This window comes from Macaca mulatta, chromosome 2 (assembly GCF_049350105.2).
Source record: "Macaca mulatta isolate MMU2019108-1 chromosome 2, T2T-MMU8v2.0, whole genome shotgun sequence".
Taxonomy (NCBI): Eukaryota; Metazoa; Chordata; class Mammalia; order Primates; family Cercopithecidae; genus Macaca; species Macaca mulatta.
Genome location: NC_133407.1, coordinates 100,498,561 through 100,520,310, shown reverse-complemented (window position 1 = coordinate 100,520,310; position 21,750 = coordinate 100,498,561). Strand labels below are relative to the sequence as shown.

The 21,750-nt window shown below is 38.0% G+C and overlaps 1 protein-coding gene across 6 annotated transcripts in view; it reads right to left on the bottom strand.

Moving 5' to 3' along the window:
* Window positions 1-5,194: 5,194 nt before the first annotated feature.
* Window positions 5,195-21,750, bottom strand: part of OXSR1 (oxidative stress responsive kinase 1) — a 93,773-nt gene continuing 77,217 nt past the window's right edge. For 2 of the 6 annotated variants that reach the window (XM_077990139.1, XM_015131313.3), the window contains 7 exons: window positions 18,281-18,316; window positions 14,582-14,728; window positions 13,069-13,133; window positions 10,775-10,827; window positions 9,182-9,250; window positions 8,278-8,342; window positions 5,195-7,856 (listed from right to left, as the gene is read on the bottom strand). In XM_077990139.1, the coding sequence (XP_077846265.1) occupies window positions 7,782-7,856; window positions 8,278-8,342; window positions 9,182-9,250; window positions 10,775-10,827; window positions 13,069-13,133; window positions 14,582-14,728; window positions 18,281-18,316 (510 nt within the window). In that variant the 3' untranslated portion in view covers window positions 5,195-7,781. 6 annotated transcript variants of the gene reach the window in all.

Sequence of the window (21,750 nt, the reverse complement as noted above, 5' to 3'; positions counted from 1 at the left end):
TAAGAAAGAACCAAATAGAAATGCTAGGGATCAAAAACACTGCAACAGAAATGAAGAATGCCTTTGATGGGCCTATTGGTAGACCGGACATGCCTGAGGAGAGAATCTCTGAGCTTGAGGATATCGCATAAAAACTGCCAAAACTGAAAAGCAACGAGAACAAAAACTGAAAGGTGAAAAACAGAGAATAACCAAGAACTAAAGAAAAACTACGAAAGGTATAACATGTGCAATGGGAATTCTAGGAGAAGAAAGAAAAAGGAACAAATGAAATATTTGAAATAATAATGATTGAGGATTTCCCCAAATTAATGTTGGTCGCCAAACCACAGACCCAGGAAGCTCAGAGAACACCAAGTAGAACAAATGCCAAAAAACTACACCTAGGCACCTCATTTTCAAACTACAGAAAATAAAAGATAAAGAAAACTCCTGAAAAAGTCAAAGGGAAAAAACACACCTTACCTGTAGAGGAGTTAGATAAGAATTACATCTTTGGGAGGCTGAGGTGGGCGGATCACGAGGTCAGGAGATTGAGACCATCCTGACTAACATAGTGAAACCCCATCTCTACTAAACATACAAAAAATTAGCCGGGCATGGTGGCACGTGCCTGTAGTCCCAGCTACTCGGGAGGATGAGGCAGAACTGCTTGAACCTGGGAGGCAGAGGTTGCAGTGAGCCAGGAGCATGCCACTGCACTCCAGCCGGGCAACAGAGTAAGACTCTGTCTCAAAAAAAAAAAAAAAAAAAAAAAAAGAATTACATCAGCTTCTCCTCAGAAACCACATAAGCAAGAAGAAAGTGGAGTGAAATATTTAAAGTGCTCAGAGAAAAAAGCCCCACCAACTTAGAATCCTGTATCCTGCGTAACTATCCCCCCAAAATGGTAGAGAAATAGAGACTTTCTCAGGCAAACAAAAACTGGGGGAATTTGTTACAAGTAGACCTGCCTTGCAAGAAATGTTAAAAGAAGATCTTCAGAGAGTAGGAAAATTACATAGGTCAGAAACTCGGAAGTACATATAGAAATGAAGAGTATCAGAGAAGAAATAAGTGAAGGTAAAAAAAAAAAAAGTTTATTTTACTTAAACATAATTGACCTAAAAGATAACATTTTCTTCAAAATAAGAGCAGCAAATTAGATTATCTTTGCTTGTGTGTATATATATACACACACATATATAATATATATGCTTATGTGTAACTGAAATGAATGACAGCAATAATATAAAGGATGAGAGGGAGGAAACAGGATTATTTTGTATTGGTACTACCTGTGAAATAGTATACTGTTATTTGAAAAGAGACTTAAATTAGTTAGAAATATACATTGCAAACTCTAGTCAACTACTAAACAAAGATAAAAAAAGAAGTATAATTGGTATGCTAAGAAAGGGGAGAAAATAAAATCATATAAAATTCTCAATTAAAACTACAAAAGGCAGAAAAAGAGTAGAAGACAAAAATAAGTTTGAGGAACAAGGGCAACAAATAGAAAACTACAACAAGTGTTAGTCCAACTGTATCAATAGCTGATCACTTTACATGCCATCGGTATTAAAAACATCAACAAAAAGGCAGAGGTAGTCAGTGTGGATCAAAAAAACCCAAGACTCAACTGTATGTTTTCAACAAGAAACCCCCTTTAAACATAGACACATATAGATTAAAAGTAAAGAAATGGAGAAAAATATACCATGCAACACTAATCAAAAGATAGTAGGAGTCGCTCAGACCAAGTAAAGTTACCAGGGATAAAGAGGGACATTACTTAATGGAGTCAATTTTCCAAGAAGATGTAACAATCCTTAATGTGTATGTACCTAAAAACAGAGCATCAAAACATGTCAGGCAAAAACTGATAGAAGTGGAAGGAGAAACAGATGAGTCCATTATTACAGTGGACACCAACATGCAAAAAAAATGACCCTACAAACAATCTTACACCCTTCACAAAAATTAACTCAAAATGAATCACAGACCCAAACAGAAAATGCAAAACTATAAAATCCTTAGAAGACAACAGGAGAAAACCTTGATGACCTCGGGCATAGTAATGACCTTTTAGTTACACCACCAAAGACGTGCTCCATGAAAGAAATAATTGGTAAGGTGGACTTTATTACAGTTAAATGCATCTGCTCTGTGAAAGACACTGTTAAGAGAACAAGAAGATAAGACACAGACTGGGAGAAAATATTTGCAAAAGGCATATCTCATAAAAGACTGTTAACAAAACTATACAAAGAACTGTTAAAACTCAGTAAGAAAAATAACTTGATTTTAAAATGAGCAAGTCTATTAACTATAAATGGCTCTTTGACCTTCCAACCTCACATACAGAGAAACCAACACCAGGATATAATTTCTCCCCTATCAGTTCAGCAAAAATTAACAAGTATAATATATTCTGTTGGCAAGTCATGCATACATAAGTAAATAATTGAACTCACACATAGTGAGGGAAAAGGGAGAGCTCTTCCTTACAGTAGAATTCCAATTCATAAATGTAGAATAAGTGATGGAAGCAGAAAATCTTCATTTAGTCAGAATCTGGGACAGTTAATTTAAAACAAAAAAGAAAAAAATTATTTAGCAAATATCACAGTTATAATTGAGCTACATAAGAATCATCAAAGAATGCTAACGTTTTTGAGCAAAGTTATGAGTAACAAGATTTATACAATCTCAAACTACCTCCTCACAAAACATTAATTAATTATAAGAGGAAAAATAGTAACTTTACAGTGGAGAAATCCAGCAAACACACCTTAACCAAGTGATCAGTTAACATGACCACTCATGAGATGTTTACATGGTGTGCTTCCTGATGATGAATTGCAAAGAGCCTGACATCAATTCAGTGGTTTTCTTTCTCTAAACGCATAGCCTGAATTCAATCATGAGACAACATCAGATAAATCCAAATTGAGTCATTCTGCAAAACAACTAGCCATCATTTTCAGATAAATCCAAATTGAGTCATTCTGCAAAACAACTAGCCATCATTTTTCAAATGTGAAGGCCATGAGAACAAAGACCAGGAGCTATCCCAGATTGAAAAAGTCTAAGGAATTATAACAATTAAATACAATGTGAGATCCTGAATTGAATCGTGGGACCAGAAAGAGTAGTAGCGGGGCAATTGACAACTTTTGCATAACATCTGTAGACTAGTCAATAATACATCAATGTTAATTTCCTGATTTTGATCATTGTAAGTGGTTATGTAAGATGTTAACATTTGGGGAAGTTGGGAGATGGGTATAGGGGAATTCTTTGTATTTTTTTGTAAATTTTTCTGTAGTCTGAGATTATTTCAAAACAAAAAGTTAAAATTAGGGGGGAAGTGGGGAGGGCTAAAGACCTGAACACACACCTCACCAAAGATACACAGATAGCAAATAAGCATATGAAAAGATGCAAATGTCATTAGAAAGTTGCAAATTAAAAAGAGGTATCACTACACACCTATTAGAATGGCCAAATCCAAAATACCAGTAATAGCAAATGCTGTTAAAGATGTGGAGTAACAGGAACTCTCATCCACTGCTGGTGGGAATACAAAATGGTACAGCCACAAGGTTTGGTAGTTTCTTACAAAACATAGCCTTACCCACGATCCAGTAATCGCACTCCTTGGAGTTTATCCAAAAAAGCTGTTGCTGTTTTCAACTGTCTACACAAATATCTGCCCTCAGATGTTTACTAAGCTTTATTCATAATTGCCAAAATTTGGCAACAATCAAGGTGTCCTTCAGTGGGTGAATGAACTGAGGTACAGACTATGGAATATTATTCTGTTAAAAAGAAATGTGCTATCAAGCTATGAAAAATCATTGAGGAGGCTGAAATGCATATTACTAAGTAAAAGAGGAAAATCTGAAAAGGGTACATACTGTTTGATTCTAACTATATGATACTTTGGAAAAGGCAATAGACAGTAAAAAGATCAGTGGTTCTCACAGGCTAGTGGGGGAGGGAGGAACAGGTAGCACAGAAGTTTAGAGCAGTGAAACTATTCTGTGTGATACTGTAATGGTGGATATATGTCATCACGTATTTGTCAAAACCCATAGAATGTACACCACCAAGAGTGAACCCTAATGTAAACTATGGACTTTGGGTGATAATGGTGTGTCAATGTACATTCATCAGTTGTATCAAATGTACCACTCTAGTGGGGGATGTAGTGGAGGCTGTTTGTGGGTGGAGTCAGGAGGTGTGTGGGAACTCTTTGTATCTTCTACTCAATTTTATTGTGAAACTAAAACTGCTCTAAAAATTAAAGTCCATTAAAGAAAAAAACAAAACAAAACAAAACGAAAAACCTTGGGGTAGATAACCTGATTCAAAGGAGGAATCCCTGAATGGATGCACTGAGTATTGTTGCCAAACAAATAAAGCTAAGGAACCAAGCCTAGTGATATGACCTGATTTTGTCAGAAATGGGCAAGTGAAGGCTCAATTTGCCCTTGACCCTTTCCCTTCCCTCCAGATATACCATGGTCACTTACGAGTAACCAGTACCTCCTTCCTATCCCCATGATAGTTTGATTCCACTTTTATAACTTCCTTATATTGAAAGCAAACTCCACTAGCTGCAGGCCAAACAGTACTGTCAACTCCAAGGCTCCACAGCCCTGAGCTCTGAAATACCAGGACCCACAAGCAGTGTTATCATGGATCAAAAGCCACTGCCGTTGGGAAGGATGGATGATGAGGGAAGATTCCTCCTGCAGTTGGGAGGATAACAGGAATACAAAGGAGCCTAGAATCTTATATGTAACTTCACCATTGCAATATCAAAGCCAAGAAGAGATAAGTTCAGCCCTGTTCTGAACTTTCAAAAGAGACTCCCAAGGGCTTGAATCTGACATCCTTCCTTGCCCAACAGCACGAGCAAAATCAAAGATTTTAAAAAAGATCAAAAGATAAGAAAAGGAGTTCCATATCCCACCCTAATTCCTTGGGCTGACCTCATCCCTCCCTTTTAGGGTTGCAGTTTCCCCAACTATATAATGGCTTTAACGGTTCTAGGTAATTTGTAGATCAACAGATACACTTTATAGTTTATATGTACTTTGGCTTCTATTCACATGAAAAATTAAAGTTGGTGGTGATTCCCTGACCCACAACCCACAGCTCTCTGCCAACGGCCACTAAAATAAAGCATCCATACACCACTACGGACAATTTACTCTTTATTGATTAAAAATGAAGAAAACATGCAGTAAAATACAAAGTCCAAAAAAAGGAGGAAAAAGTTGAATATTTTACATCTTCCATAACCTAGCATACATCATAAGGAGGAATCTCCACTTATTGGTACATCATTATTCTATCCTCCAGATTATTAAATATTATCAGCTGGCTCTAGGATTTGGTTCAAAACTTAAGCAAAAACCCAAACAAATCCATTAGTCATTTAGAAAGACCAAACATTTCACAAATAGCATTGGCACATATTACTTTGTGCTATAGTTAGTCCCTACTCCAGGGACAAGGGGATCCTGGGACCTAGTGACAGAAGTGCACTCTGAACCAGCATTCCTAGAAAGGAGTACAGTCACTCACTAGGTTACGTGCTGTTCCACCTGGGCAGTTTCTGTTCATGTATTTTCTCAGTATCACTGCACAAGCCAGCAAAGGGAGTCTACCACACATCATGCAGAAGAAATAACACTGTCCTGGGACATGGTGTCTGTCTTCTAATTCCTAGCAGGGCAAACAATGAACTGAAAAGAAGGAGAAACCCCAGCCCAATTCTATTTGCCATGACTGCCCCACTGCAGTTCACAGGTAATGATGGGCTAGAGAAAGTGAACAGGGGATAGGCTGCTGCTCACTCCCAGCTGGGCACCAGACCATCTCCACACAGAATGCTAGAACAGAGTGATACTACCACCCCTTGGATTCATAAATAAGTAGATTATGATGGGTTTGTTTGAAACAAACAAACAGAAAGACTCTAAGGTAAGCCACTAGTCTTGTGCCAAAGAGGATGCTATCTCTTTTCTATACCTCATTCCCACCTCCCCGTCCTTTTTCCTCTCCATCCCCCCCACAAAAAAAGAAAAAGAAAAGCTAAATATTTTTCTAGCAAGCTGGTCAATCTTCTTTTCTCCCTTCTGGCTCAGCAGGCTCCCTCCTTTTACCAAGACTGCTGGGACATTGAACTTTGGTGTCTGATTTTCTCACCTACTCTCCTCCCAACTCCCATCTGAAATTCATCCCCTCTTCCTCCCCAACATCCATCTCTTTCCCAACATGCCTTTGCACCTAGGGCAGGTGAAGAAAGCCCATGACTAAAACTAAAGGCTCAGAATGAAACAAAAGGTGTGACAAGTTATTTGTGGGGAAGGCTTTCAGATGTTCCAAGAGAAAATAAGGTAAAACAACCTTGTTCATCAGACCAACACTTCTGGAAAGGGCTCGAGTGATTCTGTAAAGGGCAACTCTCCCCCTTTCCAGGGACCCACAGCCCATCTTTGTGTATCTTTTTAAGGCCAGATTGAGTATCCCACTCATATATAAAACTCGGCAGGGTTACTAGCAGTTAGACAAAGACTATGAAACGGTAGGAAAAAAGAAAAATCAACCTCACTGATTATTCACATATTGCATTATGAGTGCTCTTTTTAAACCTAAAGAATAATTTATATTATTTCTGTAGAAAATCAAATGAACACTGTCTACTCATAAAACCTAAAGGTCACGGCACATGTGGTTTCACTTTCCATCTTGAGTTAGCTTCAGCACACAGAGACCCCCTCCAAAGGGTCAGTGCAGGAGAGCAGGCAGAAGGCAGGCCTCTCCGGCCCAGTGTGTGTCTCCTTTATTGCTGTAGAAATCTCAGCCTTGCATACCCATTTCCTCATGACTTGGAGGCCAGGCAAACTGATTTTCATGGGAGGATTGAGTTTTTCTTCAATTTAATATTTGAAAATAAATACTTCTCCAATGATATGAATTATTATTTTCCTGTTCAAAAACCACCTCTTGCAAAAATTCACATTTACAAGCCATTACTCGATGTTGTCTGTAAAAACAATCCAAAGTTCCACTTTGAAGGATCCGATGGCTGAAGTTCGGCTACAGTCAGATGTTTTGCACCAGCTGAAGTTAAGGCTAGCAACCCTTTCTGGAGAGAGCAATGAAGAAGGGGGTGCCTGAGGGCAGCTTCAGCAAAACGCTTAGAAACACCATGAACAAAACAAGAACACAGTTTAGGCTGCCTCCATCTGAGGCTGTGCTTTTTCCTAACAAAGGTTGCTAGAATTCACATCAGGTACAAAGAAAAAACACTAAATTAAATTCTCTGGGCTCCAGCTGAACAATCAATTCTACTTCAGTGGTAAAGAGATATCCCAAGATGTCCATATCCTGGCAGGTGTGGGGGAACAGGCGGGATGAGGAAGCCCGATACAGCTGCTACTTTTCCACCTAGGCCATCATTGGAGTAAGGCAAGAATGAGCTGACAGATCTCCCTCCTGGGTGTTGAAGCACATGGGCCACTTCTCAGATGGAGGAAGACAGGGGACATATGAAGTAAGTTTACTAACGGAACTCTGGGGATGCTGGCCACTAGTGATCCAACTTTTCTTTTCCTGTGGGAAAAGGAGGAATGATGGCAGGAAGAACATAAAGACTTCTAAAGCTCCTAGCCGGGAGGTTTGTTGCTGGGTTCTTTGGCAGTAGTGGGTTTAGGCCAATAGAAGCAACAGAGATACGCATGTGTGGAATCTCCTTAGGCCGCCTCTTCCAGGGTTGTGGTTTAGCTGATGCTGAGCTGGGCAAATCCTATCAGTTTACCATCATCAGGAATATCCGAGCCTTCGACACCAGATGCCTAAGAACCAAACAAAATGAGAAACTGTGATTATTATAAACAAACTTGCAGGTAGCAAATAAAACTGACATGGGATAGTGGGAACGTAGGCAGTGGGCAACAGGTCCCTAGGATACAAATAGGAGACTGACGAAGGTATTTATTCCAGAAAAGAAGGGGGCTGGGTAAACAGCTAGAGTCAGACTGGCTAATAGTTTCTCTTATGAATAGCCAAGGGGCTGGGGTCAGAGGTTTCCTGGCATGGACAGAGGAAGAGTGGCCACTCAAAGGGAAACATCAGCCCAGGGCACTGGGGAGGCTAAATGAACACAATCCACCACATTTTAATATCCTCATCACTCAGGGCACATAGAAGCTGGTCTGGAGAAGCTGCCAGTGTGTAAAAGGCAAGACGTTTTCATAAGGAAGAAGAGATGAGTACCAGTTTGAAAGTGACAGATCGATTTGACTGAGGTTCTTCCACAATTTTCTGCAAATTAGCTGCCACTGTAATCATACAAACAGAGAAGGTAATGAATGAGAAGTTACATAAATCCACTTTCAACCGTATTTTAAAAGCTTAAATGGTAGTTAAGAATATGCTCTGTACAATCAAAATGGAAGCAGACAGATCAAATAATCACTCCCCAAATGAAAGTGTCTTTTAAACTGATTTCTAAGTAGTACACCTTGAGCCACTGTCAAATTAACTTTCTTTAAAATGTTGTATTAAGGTAGGAAAGACATGCAGGTAAAAGAGGTATGATTTCCTGATTTACGGATCAGAAACCCCAAGGCCAGAAGTCAACAAACCAGCCTGTGGTCTGTTTTTGTTCTCCGGCAAGCTAAGAGTGGTTTAAAAGCGACAGACACTGTACATGGCCCGCAAGGCCTAAACTATTTACTATCTGGTCTTTCATGGAAAACTGTGCCTAAGGACATGGTCTTTTCCTTCAGTAACAAGGACCTGTGGCCTCATTGGGCCTTCTCTCTTCCTTCCTGCTTTTCTAGGACTAAATATCTAATGACTTTTGTTCAACCTGGGCCACAAAAATTAGGTATCCAAAACAGATCAGATATGACCAAGCTTACTTTAACTTGTTACTTTTGCCATAATTTCTATTAGTCTCCTAAAGACCTTGGGTGTGCTTTCACTTACTATCATTGGAGGTCACAAACAAACTCAGAGGTGAAATTTTGTGTGTGTGTAAGGAACTATCCCATTACCTATAATTTCAGCAAAGCCAAGAACCATCAGACCTACTCAGTGAAATTAAAAACCTGCTTTTCTATGTACTAAGTATACAGAGACACAGGAGCACATGGGCAGAACGCAATGGAGTTACCTATTACTAAATCCCTTCCGTCGACCAGGCCAGCAGAAATGAGTTCCTGAGAGACACCCTCCGCTGTATCTGCAAGGACAAAGAAGACGGTGCTCTGTTTTTTGTGCATGCTTGACACTGTTAATGCTCACAGCTCGTGTGGGTGTCAGTGTGCCATGCTAGGCCCAAGTTGGCTGCTAAATCCACAGAACCAAGAAGGCAGGCAGGGTCTTCCTCCCAAAGACTGTTCCTACCACTGGGATTATCTGAAGTGAGGAATTCTCACAGATCTAGCTAGAGGGCAGAATCTGTATAAACCAGGTGGCAAATATCTGGTTTATACAGCTCAATGTAAAGATAACTTTCTAAATGGTGTAATGTAGATGGGTTCCGGCCCAGTCAGAAAAGCACCTGACACTGATGTTGCAGAGGAAATTCCTATTTTCAAGTACAATCCTGGACTGAGCTCTCAGAGCTCTGAGACATAATGTTGAATACTGAGCATCTCTAGGGCTAAAAAACCAGAATGATTTATTCTCAAAAACTGAGGCAACCATTTTTGTCTCAAAAAATTTTTCTCTTCTCTTTGGGAATCATACTCCAAGTTTTTTACTAAATTCATTTACTTTTTTATTCTGGTGGGCTTTTCTTCTTATCTAGTTATCCCAGGTGGTACAATCTGAGCAATGGGTATAACTAGAAAGTAAAAAGATGAGGATAGAGTATCCCCAATTAACCTCATCTTCAACCGACTCAGTAGTACTGGTTCCCAAGGGCTTGAAAATGAGCACCTCAGAGGGAACAGGAGGACTGCTGCGGAGAGTGTCCACACATTCACACAGGCAACCAGCAATTTGAATTAATTCCTGAAAATGTGATGTTGCCTGGTTTTTAAAAAGTAAAACTGGTAACACCTCTGTACACCCGCATCTTTTCTCTTTAGTGGTTAGTTGCTGATAATAGTGAGACGGCAAGAAGAATAAGCATGATACACAGAACAGATACTTGCTGGCTACTCCCCAAATTAGAATCCTGAGTAATAAAGGCAAGAAACAAAACATGCCTTGTTCAAGGTGAAGTTCGACAGCCAGAAACAGTACATGACAAGCCTCAGCTTCCGTCTGAGGAGAAAGGAGACTGCAGACCTTGTTTCTTTACCATCATGGAGGACAACCATGTATAAAGCAAGAACTCTGGATTCTGACAGATCTGGTTTGAATTCCAGCTCTACCTCTTTCCAGCTGTGTGACCTTGAACAAGTTACTTTGCCTCTAAGTCTTGATTTCATCATCGATAATATGGGGATAATAATTTTTCCTTAGTAGGCTGCTGTGAGAATTTAATAAGATAACGCTTAAGACAATGCCTGGCCTATACTAAGCTGTAAAGAGCTATTATATATTTATTACTGTTTGTGTTATTATACAAGGTTTTCTAAATGTGTTTAGTAGTCTACGAACTGCATTTTTATCTCACTTATATGCTCCCCAAAACCGGGAAAATTTTTTATTATCCTTTAAAAGCAAAACTTCACAAAGGACAGAAACTTCACAACACATTTCACTGAATCACAAATTAGAAGCTATTTTGTTTTCAATCCGTTTGATGCCTCACCTCTCCCAGGAGTAAATTCAAATCGAATATCATTTAGTTCTTTTTTGGAATTCCTATGAAAGAAAGCAGAAGGCATAAAATAAGAATTTCTAAATTTATGCAAAGAGATTCTGCCAACATGTATTAAGAAACCTGTGCCTCAAGAAAGACTGTTTTGTTCCCATAGATCATACGATGTATTCAGATATGTTCACACTGCAGAACTCAGAGCAAAACCAATTTAGAATGACCATCTAGTTGACCTACAACCCTTTGAATCTATGTCCCTTACTGATCAATATAAAAATTTCATGCCTTTGAGTAGATTCTTATATGCCCACTCCCATCCTTATTCCCACTAAGAACATATAAAACTAAGAGGAAAATTGTATGAGCACAGGGAGGTGTGATTAAAATTATACAGGATGCCTTTTTCATCCTTATCCGCATTCCTACATGCCCACAATTCATTGCCTACCACTGGTGATCAGTCTTGGCAGACTCATAAAATGAAATACATGATGCTCCCTCAAATTCCATAGGAATTCAAACAATATATGAGAGATGGGGATAATAAGGAAAAATTTTAGAAGTAGTTTTTATATAGGACTTAACAGATAAGCAGGATTTGGGTAGGCAGAGAGGATAGGGAAAGGAACTGGGTCCATACTGATAGCAGAGTTAATACATGACTCCAGAAATTCAAACATGACTGGTGAGGTATAATTACAGTGATGACCACACCACGTACTGAGATAAAGCAGGATCCCTGGAGGTTATAAAGTTTAAAGACAGAGAAATGAGAGCATTATATCTAAGGGCAGATATTCCTGCTCACTTAGGACTCAAATCTATTTTATATAAACAATGGAGAGGGTTTACTTCTATATGAAGAATAATATACTTGAGGATGTTACTGAAATTGTGCTTAAAATAGAACTACCCATCTCAAATATAACCTGCCCCAAATGATTTTCCCTTGCATTGCGTTCTCTCTACACAGGTACATACAAACTTATACTTCTGCATGTATACACTACCTGAAATTTGCTTTTAGCTGTGTAAGTACATAGTTCAAATCAACTTCCAACCTAGACTTAATTATTAAGGGAGTCATTTAATTTTCTCTTTTCTCAGTATCCATCTTTCCACAGTACCAAAGAGTGCTATACATAGTCTGTGCTTAATACATTTCACAATAATTTTCTTAAAGTGTTATTCTTTATGTAGAATTAAAACAGCATGAGGTTGTCAAGACATCCTAGTAATTCAGAATTTTTGAGATGAGACCAGGTATACTGAGTAGGCTTCTGTAAAGGAAAGGTAACCAAATCTGCTTTTCACATTTATGGCATAAATGCATTGCTCCTAGTAGCAGGGAGCAATGAGATTCTCCTTACCACATTCTCTTAAATTGCTCTTGCTGCCTCTATCTCCAATTATGACCTTACCGAAAGATGACTAGGAATTCATACGTGCAAGGGGAATGAGTTAATGGTAATGCAGTGGAACTCTTTTTAAAAAAATGTTAGTTTTAAAGGACCTGAGTTGCCTCAAGTGATACTTTAATACTAATTTTTTCTCAAAGGCATTTATGAGTAGAAAGAGACCTAACTAGAGCAATACAACAGCCATAGTTATTCTGACAAGAAAGCTCTGGAATTTGAATCCAGCAGTGGTAGCGATGGGGGAGGTGGGGGCGGGGGGCAGGGAGTTAAAATGAATAGATTGCTACCTACGGTACTTCCTGCTAAACAATCTGTCAGGACCTCTCTATATGTTCCCACCAAGAACCACCAATTTAGGGTACTGGCTGCAAAACAGAAACAGACTACAAAAACATTTAGAAGTTTCCTTTTAATCTTCTAAAAACAAGGCCTTTATTTGACCTATCACAATCAAAAAGTCCTCCCCTCTTGGGTTAGTTGATCTCAGAGTCCATGGTGCTTACCTGGTCACAATTATAAGACTGATCTTCAGATAAGCCAGTTAGTGCTACTCCCCTAAAAACTGTTCCTCAATTACAGGCTACACTTCCTAACCCAAACTAGCTACACTGCAAATACACAAACTCATCATCAATTAGCATAGAAACAACTAAGAGAACATGTGCATCAGTTAGTCACAACACCGTTGACATCCAGGTCCTCACACTGTTGCTATTATTTCTGAGGAAAATAATACACCGTGAAGCAAACAGAGCTTCATGCTGGAGAACATACAATCCTATCCAGTTACTCTCAGGCACAGACTATTACAGCACATGCAGAGTATTCAGAAAACAAAACAAAACAAAACAAAAAATGTCTACTTACCTTAATCTTAGTACTAGACTAATTGGGATCTTGGTTTCTTGTGAACCTGATCCTGAAGACAAAGCCTAAAAAGCATTGAAAGGTATACAGTCATTGCCTGAAACATTAAGTGGGGAGGTGACTAATGGTCATTGGCAGAGGAATCATGTACTTGGCAGCAATTTTCTTCATCTCCAGCTAAGGTTGTACTAATCCCCAGGGCATTCCCTGCTGGAGGAGGACATGCACTCCAAGGCAGCAACAAAAGCTGAATGTCAGTTTAAGTCCAACACAATGAGAAAGACAATTCTCAAGCCCAGATGAAATTTCACATATAGCCACATTTACATTTTATATTTCTGAGACCCCTGTTCCCCTCTACAAGACTGAAAAACATGAAGCTACATTTCTCATTTTTAAAAAATCTGCCAGTGCACCATATGGCAATACAAAAGGTAGAGCCTGAACCAGCAGCCCTTCAGGAATCCATCCAACCCATACATAGGTTCCATCTTTTTACGGCTAAACTAATCCTCTCTGAAAATTGTACAGCTATCGCTTGCTTATGGGAGGACATGAATTCAATTTAAGTTGTTTATAAAATGAATCTAATTTTTCCATCAGTTTTCCTAAGACAACTGTATCTTTTCCCATATGCAGGACAGAGATGGAAAGCTTGAGGGATGAAAAAGTTAAACGAAGTAAGTGCCATGACTAATTGGAAATGCTCAAAACAGTGATCTCCAAAGGCAGAACACAAGATGATCTACTGGGGTGCAAAAGAAAAAAAAAATCAGACTGTTAATTTCTGTTTCTTTTCATCTAAAACTTTAGACAAGAAAATGGCACTTATAATATTTAATAAATGAATGGATGCTGAAAGTCTTACTTTAACCATGTACCATAGGGACCACATGTTGTATGCAGTGTCTGAGGTTTATTGAAGGGAGAGTAGGAGTTACACAGCATGTAGTAGCCCACTGCAGGGCCTTCATTCACTTGGCTGCTCTTAATGAAGTATGATTTGATAAAGTTTGTGTGCACCTGGATAAATGAGTTTACAGATTATAACACCCAGACTTAACAAACCAACCCTCACAAAATTGACAAATAACTTAAAAAGAGTAATAGAGAAAAACCATAGATAACAGAGTATTAATAAAAAGTATAAGCCTGAGTGAACAACAAAAATAGTACAGCCATCGATTCTCCTAGTCTCTGTTGAACTTCATGAACTGCATTCTGAAGTTAAATGTAATAATTATCTAATACAAAGCTGACAAGAAATTAGCCCAAAATTTTTGATGTTTGAAATATTTCCATCATTAACTTATTCTGTTGCGTAAAAACCTGCATGTGATCCTTGTAAAATTCTCTTACCTGTACATGCTTAAAAATGTGAAGACAGAATTTCTAACTTGTTTCAAAATCTACCAAGACATTAACCTGATTACATTACGTTGTGTTCCATATTAGTATCTGCTCTTTTCATCTACCCAAAGGAATGACCATGAAAGCATATCCCCGGCTTCACCTGTGCTGTTTTTGCTGGCTCTGCGGTGGGTGGGAGAGAGACTTGAGTTGGCTGTGTAGGCATCTGCCCAGCTGGCTGAGGTAGATGAGCAGAGATCTGTTCTGGAACTTGGAGCAAAGTACCCACAGGATCAGTTGTTGGAAAAAGCTATAACAAAAACACACATACAGTGCTTCTTAAGTTGTGTGGAAAGGGAGGCAGGTCTGCTGACAGCAAGTGCAGCCTTTCAGGGTGATATTTTCAAAGTAGTTTCTGGGTAGTGTACAGGTTTTGTGTCTACTCCGAATACATCTATTCCAAATGGAAGTCAAATATTTTTAGGCTTTTAAACTTTTACCAACTCTGTGAGGTATAATTTATATTCCTCTACATTTATCCACTGTAACTATACAATTTAGCGATTTTTGTACAATACATAGAATTGTGCAACCATCACCACAATCATTTTAGAACACTTCCATCACCCCCAAAAAGCCCTCTCGTGTCTACAGTTAGTTACTGTTTCCACACCCGGCTATAGGCAACAAATGATCTAATTTCTTTTTTTTGTTTTGTTTTTTGAGACGGAGTCTCGCTCTGTCGCCCAGGCTGGAGTGCAGTGGCGCGATCTCGGCTCACTGCAAGCTCCGCCTCCTGGGTTTACGCCATTCTCCTGCCTCAGCCTCCTGAGTAGCTGGGACTACAGGCGCCCGCCACCGCGCCCAGCTAATTTTTTGTATTTTTAGTAGAGACGGGGTTTCACCGTGGTCTCGATCTCCTGACCTTGTGATCCGCCCGCCTCGGCCTCCCAAAGTGCTGGGATTACAGGCGTGAGCCACCGCGCCCGGCCTAATTTCTATAAATTTGCTCTTCTGGGTACTTCATAAAATGGAATCGGATAATATATAGTCTTTTTTATCTGTCATCTTTCACTTTGCATTATATGTATTTTTAACAAAATCTATTCCATTCCTTTGCCCAGCAAAACAGCACCTCCAAAATACAGATTTAAATATGTAATACAAAATTATAGAAGCTATATTTTTCCATGCATGGGGACTTTGTATTTCTTACAAAGACAATCAACCAATAATTCCTTAACATATCTGAAATGCATTTTAAAAGTGAATGTGAGGCTTTAAAACTAAAAAAATATATTTTATATATGTCATTCTATATGTCTGAAATAGTTCATAAATTTTAATTATGTAGTTTGGGGGGAAATGACTGACTCTGAGTATAAAAACAAGTTAAACATATTCAAAATTATGCAGTTAGTTGGGGGAAAAACGATGCAATAGCCAAAATGTAAAGTTGAAAGAGAAAAAAATTCCAAGAGTAGTAATAGAGGTCGAATAGGTGATATTATATAAGCAAAATCAAGGAGACAAGGAATAAAATTTTGTGTTCATTTAACTTCATACATAAGAAGTCGTAAGTTACTCATTGGTTCTAGATTTTTATAGAAAAGTAGGCCTTTAAGAGTACTTTTGAAAATGTTAATTATTAATGCTATTTCAAAAGACTATTTAGCTTCCAAATTGTATGTACTTACATTTATCTGTAGTAAAGATGGAAAGGATATATTTTTAAAAGTAATGAGAGAATGCACAGGAATTGGAACCCTTGTTGATGAGCACGTAAAATGGTGCAGCCTCTATGGAAAACAGTATGATGGTCCTTCAAAAAATTACAAATAGAAGTACCATATACCCAGCAATTCCACTTCTAGGTATACACCCCAAAGAATTGAAAGCAGGGTCTCAAAGAGACACTTGTACACCTATGTTGACAATGGCATGATGGACCACAGCTAAAAGGCAGAAGCAAACCAAGTGTCCACTAACAGATGAATAAAATGTGGTACGTGTACACACACACACACACACACACACACACACAATGGAATATTATCGACCCTTAAAAAGTAAAGACATTCTGACATATGCTACAACACTGATGAACTTCAGAACATTATGCTAAGTGAAATAGACTGGTCACAAAATGACAAATACTGTATAATTCCACTTATATGAGGTACCTAGAGTAGGCAAATTCATAGACAGAAAATAGAATGGTGGTTGCCAGCGACTGGGGAGAATGCAGTTACTGTTTAACAGCCACAGAGTTTTAGTTTGGGAAGATAAAATAGTTCTGAAGATGGATGGTGGTGATGGTTGTACTACAGTGTGAATATATTTAATACCACTGGACTATATACTTGAAAATGATTAGGATGGTAAATTTTACGTTATGTGAATTTTATCACAAATGTAAAAACAAAGTAATGAGCATGAGAATATGAGTATGCAAGAGTTCATGTGGAGATACTTAGGCAAAGGAACAAGGAGAAGACTAAAAATAAAAACTAGATAATCTGTAAAATAGCCTCTCATTCAATTTCTGAGAAAGCAAGTATTAGTCAACATAGGTTAAGTTAGAAGTAACAAATAATCCTGAAGTGTCAGTGGATTAAAACAACAAAAGTTGTTTCTTGGACACACTTCAAGTCTATCTCTCGCCAGCAGGAGCTAACAAGCTCGGTATCATCCTCACTCAGGAATACAGGTCATAGTAGCAGGAGTAAGGAGACAAAGGGAATCATGAGTGGTTCTTACTTCTGCTAACATGTCACTGGCCAGAGTAACTGACATGGCCATATGTAATTTCAAGGGACAGGAAAACGCAATTCCCTTACCAAGAAGAGGAGCCACACATATAAGTGAACAACAGTTCTAATATAAGTTGACAGATATCGGCCTGTTAATATGTGAAAGAAGTAATTTGTTTTTACTCTTAATACAGTTCTATGTAAACAAATGTACATAATCACATACAGAAATGTACTTTATATACAAAATAAATGAAAAAAAATGTTACTTTTTAGCAAAGAGGAAAAAATAGAATTGGTTTAAGAGCAAGAGATGTGTTTAAACCAAATACTGAGCTCAGAATGAAGATGCCGCCAGAAGTAAGACTGTATGACAGAATAGATCATAGAAATGATTGTTTTCCTCCGGTAATGAGAACAGGGAAACCAGCCCAATAAGAATTTGCTTAACAGGATTTCCTATCATACTGACGCGGTAACCACAGAAAATAGAATTTATTTCACAAGAGAAGCGGCTGAAAGAAAAAAATTCAAAAAGGACAGGTGGCACATGACAAATTCACAAACAAATTAATGCAAAAAAACACTACTTTTTAGCAGGGCACAGTGGCACATGCCTGTAATTCCAGCACTTTGGGAGGCCAAGGCAGGGAGATTGCCTGAGCCCAGGAGCTTGAGACCAGCCTGGGCAACATGGTGAGACCCCATCTCTACAAAAAACAGGCATGGTGGTGTGTGCCTGTGGTTCCAGCTATCCAGGAGGCTGAGGTGGGAGGATCACTTGAGCCCCAGGAGGTCAAGGCTGAAAGTGAGCCGTGATCGCGCCACTGCACTCTAGCATGGGTGACAGAGTGAGACCCTGTCTCAAAAAAATAAATAAATAACTTTTCATTTCAAGTAGCCCAAGTCAAAAATAAAAATAAAAAATTCACAAAATCAAGAAAGCAAGGAAGAACATTCTGAGCCCTTAGGCTAACTTTTAAAATTTGATTGGTATAAAGTTGCATTCCCATTTAAGCACACATATGCACAAAAAAAAGTGCTTAAAATTGAAACCAAAACAAAAGCACATGTACTTTAACAAGGATTCAATAATCACAATTACTTACCTCAGAATTTGATATTGATTCTTTCACTCGGGGAGACTAAAAGAAATACAAAAAGGATGGTTGTTAACTCACAACTCAGATTACTTGTAGTCAGTCCCAAACTGCAAGTGATGTTAAATGCAAGTCAACTCCATTTAATTCTGATCCATATATTAACTCACCAGCACATCTACTGAAAGTTTTCTGGAAAAAATAACTGTCATGATAGTATTGTATTTTTTGCCCAGGTAGCCTGTAACAAATACATCAATGTACTTATCAATTTTAAAATTCTGTATTTTAAAATTGTAAGCTTTATAAGCATACATAATGGGACTGTCACATTCTCCAAAGTAAAATCTTTCTACTAATGGTGAACATATTATGTATATAAGATCCCAGACCAAACCTAAACTTTTAAGCTAATTATCTAATACATTCTCAAAGAGTAATTCTGTTTACAGGCTTTAATGGAGAAAACTCTTGAGCCAAAATTGATCTGAAAGCTGCATGTCAAGAGTCTACTACCCTTACTCTTGGTGTCGAATATTCAGGAATCTGGTATGTAAAGAAACATGGGTGGTCCAAAAATAAAGCATGGACCACTAGCAAAAATAAAGGCAGTGGAAATAAAACGATACTTGAGGTGAGGTCTCAAATATCTGATGTAAACCACATTTATTAGGAAATGACCAATTATAATCCGCCATATGAAAATTTAAGCTGTTTATTTGGTAAAATAATAAAAGTCAGCAGTAATTCTGGATACAGGCACTGTGGTTTACCAAAAAACTTACCTCTAAACAAATAACAATTTATGGTAAATTCTGCCAACAATGGACTTAGTCAGAATATGTCAAAGATCAACTGATGGTTTTTTTTACACTTTTATCACCATTTCATTAAGGAGTAATCAAAGTTCAGGTAATAGCTAATGTAGCATACCAAGTAAGTGGCCAACCCAAAAGGTTTTTTTTTAAAAAAAAAAAACAAACAACTTTGTAAATACTGAATTCATCCAGACTACAAGAAAAAAAACTTGTGTAAATAATTTCAAACTTAACAAAAAAGGTGCTAGAATAACAATACAAGAACATAAGTATACCCTTTACCCCAATTCATTTATTATTAACCTTTTTTCCCCTTATCTGCTTTATCATTTGGGTGCTCACTTTCTCTTTCTTTCTAAATATATTTTTCCTATACCATTTGAGAATAAGTTGCATATATCATGGCTGTTTACCACTTAATACAGAGTGTACATTTCCTAAGAATGAGATGTTTTCTTATATAACTTCACACTATAGTTCTCATTAAATTTAACATGATATAATACTTTTATCTAATTTATAGTGTAAATGTCAGTTGACACTAATGTAGCCTTTTGTTTTTCCTCCAATATGGGATACAGTCTAGGATCATGTATTGCAGGTAGTTTTCACGTTTCTTAGATTTTTAAAATCTGGAACATCAACATTTTTGGAAAATACAGTCCCTCCACTCCCACCACATACTTTATTTTAATATACGTCCTTCACTTGGGGTTTATCTGATGTTTCCTTATTATTATATTTACACGAATTCCCACTTGGAATTCTACATACTGATGTGTCCTTCTTACTGTATTACATGTTCATCTGCCCCTCGTTTGGTGATGTTAATTTTAATCACCTGGTCAAGGAATTTTCCTACTTCTCCAGTATAAAAAAACCCTATTTTTTCCCCTTGTGGTGAATAGGTAATATGTGGGGACACACTTTAAGACCTTGAAAATATCCTGCTTATCAAAACTTCCCCCTATATTTAGCTTCATTGATGATTCCTACCTAGTCCTATCCTTACAACAATGATTGTAAAATGATGATTTTCCATCTCCAACACTCATCCATATTTACTGGTCAGCACTTGGTAGTCTACTGTAATGAAGAACCATTCCTTTTCCCCCATTTGTTTATCTATTTGCTATTGGTATAGACTCAAAGATACCTATTTTCTAAATTATTTATAATTAATTATTGCACTTTATTTTGGTGGTTAAATTGTCCCAGATTTCACCAGTAGGAGTAACTTCAAGCTGGCGCTTGTGTCCTTATGTTTTTTTTTTTTTTTTGGAGTATCTTTTCCTTCTGGCAAAAGAAGATAATATTCAAGATTCCTCTTACATTTTCCCTGCCCAAGCCCTAGAATCAACCATTCTCAAAGGAGCCCTGGTTTCCTTTAGTGGGGAATGGTATTAGAGACCATTATCTGGATACAAGGCATGTCATTATTGGGGTTTCTTTGCTTCTGGGTCGTTCAGTAGACAAAGCTGAGAAATATATGCAAGTATAGACATATGTATATACATACACGTGCACACATACATTCACACACATACATACTTTACAAAGCTTGAATTCACATCAATGTCTCCAATTCAAACCCATTCCCACCAGATTCTTTCTTACCTTGCCCTGCTCCGTACCTGCGTATATCTTCTTCTATAGTGAGAATCCTGGTTCCCAAGAACATTGAGACATTTACTTACTTCCTCAATCCTACATCTACAAGAGTTTCTGAACTGCTCTGCATATGCAACTATGAAAAATAATCCTAATAAAAGGAGATCAAGGTTTATCTTAAGTTTTCTCTTTCCCCCATCAACTCCACCTGAGAACACATGGTCAAATACTATATTCATAGGTTACTTGGATTCTTTCTTTTTATATTCCCCTTCAGTACAGTTACATATTCACTTAAAATATAACTATAGACTTCCACTTCAGGCCATGATGAATAAACAGGGACCAGATTTATCTTTCTGTCTGAAACAACCCCACCTCTGCAAAAAAGACAAAATATATGAAACAAAAATTTTCAAGACATTGGGCATTTGTCAAGGAAAAACAGTGATCCCTGAAAGACAGGGGAAAAAAGTGGTGGGCCTTGTCCCTATATACTGCCTTGAAAGCTTCCAAGCTGTGGCATAGGGAGATGGAACCTAGATGAAATCCAAGGAACTGCCTGACTTGAGGAAACAGAGCTAACAGTCTGGGAGACCAAGGCAGATTAAGTTGATAAAACAGTATAAGGAAGGAGAAAGCTAGAGGGAGAGTGAACCCTACAAAGTTGCAGAGGGTCACTTTCGAATGTTTGACAGAATACTTATCAACGAATGCATGTGAGCAAATGCCTGAGAACAGGGGGGAAAACATCAAAAATGATGAGAGAGAAGAGTGCACAGCACTCACACAGAGCCAGGAACAGTGCCTATTTTCACCAGTCCAACTGGAAAAACTAATAACTCACAGGGGATTGGGTAGTGTTCTCAAAAAGGTCTTATCTCAGTAGTGGGGAATAAATGGCTGTAGGCTGAACACTACTCCAGACCCAACTAACAAATCATAAAAGCAAGATCTAAAAGCATTAAACTATTTCCAACTAACTTTAATGTATCCCAGAACAAAGCTCAAGAAGACTTACAGAAATACAAAATTGTCAGCAAAGCAATA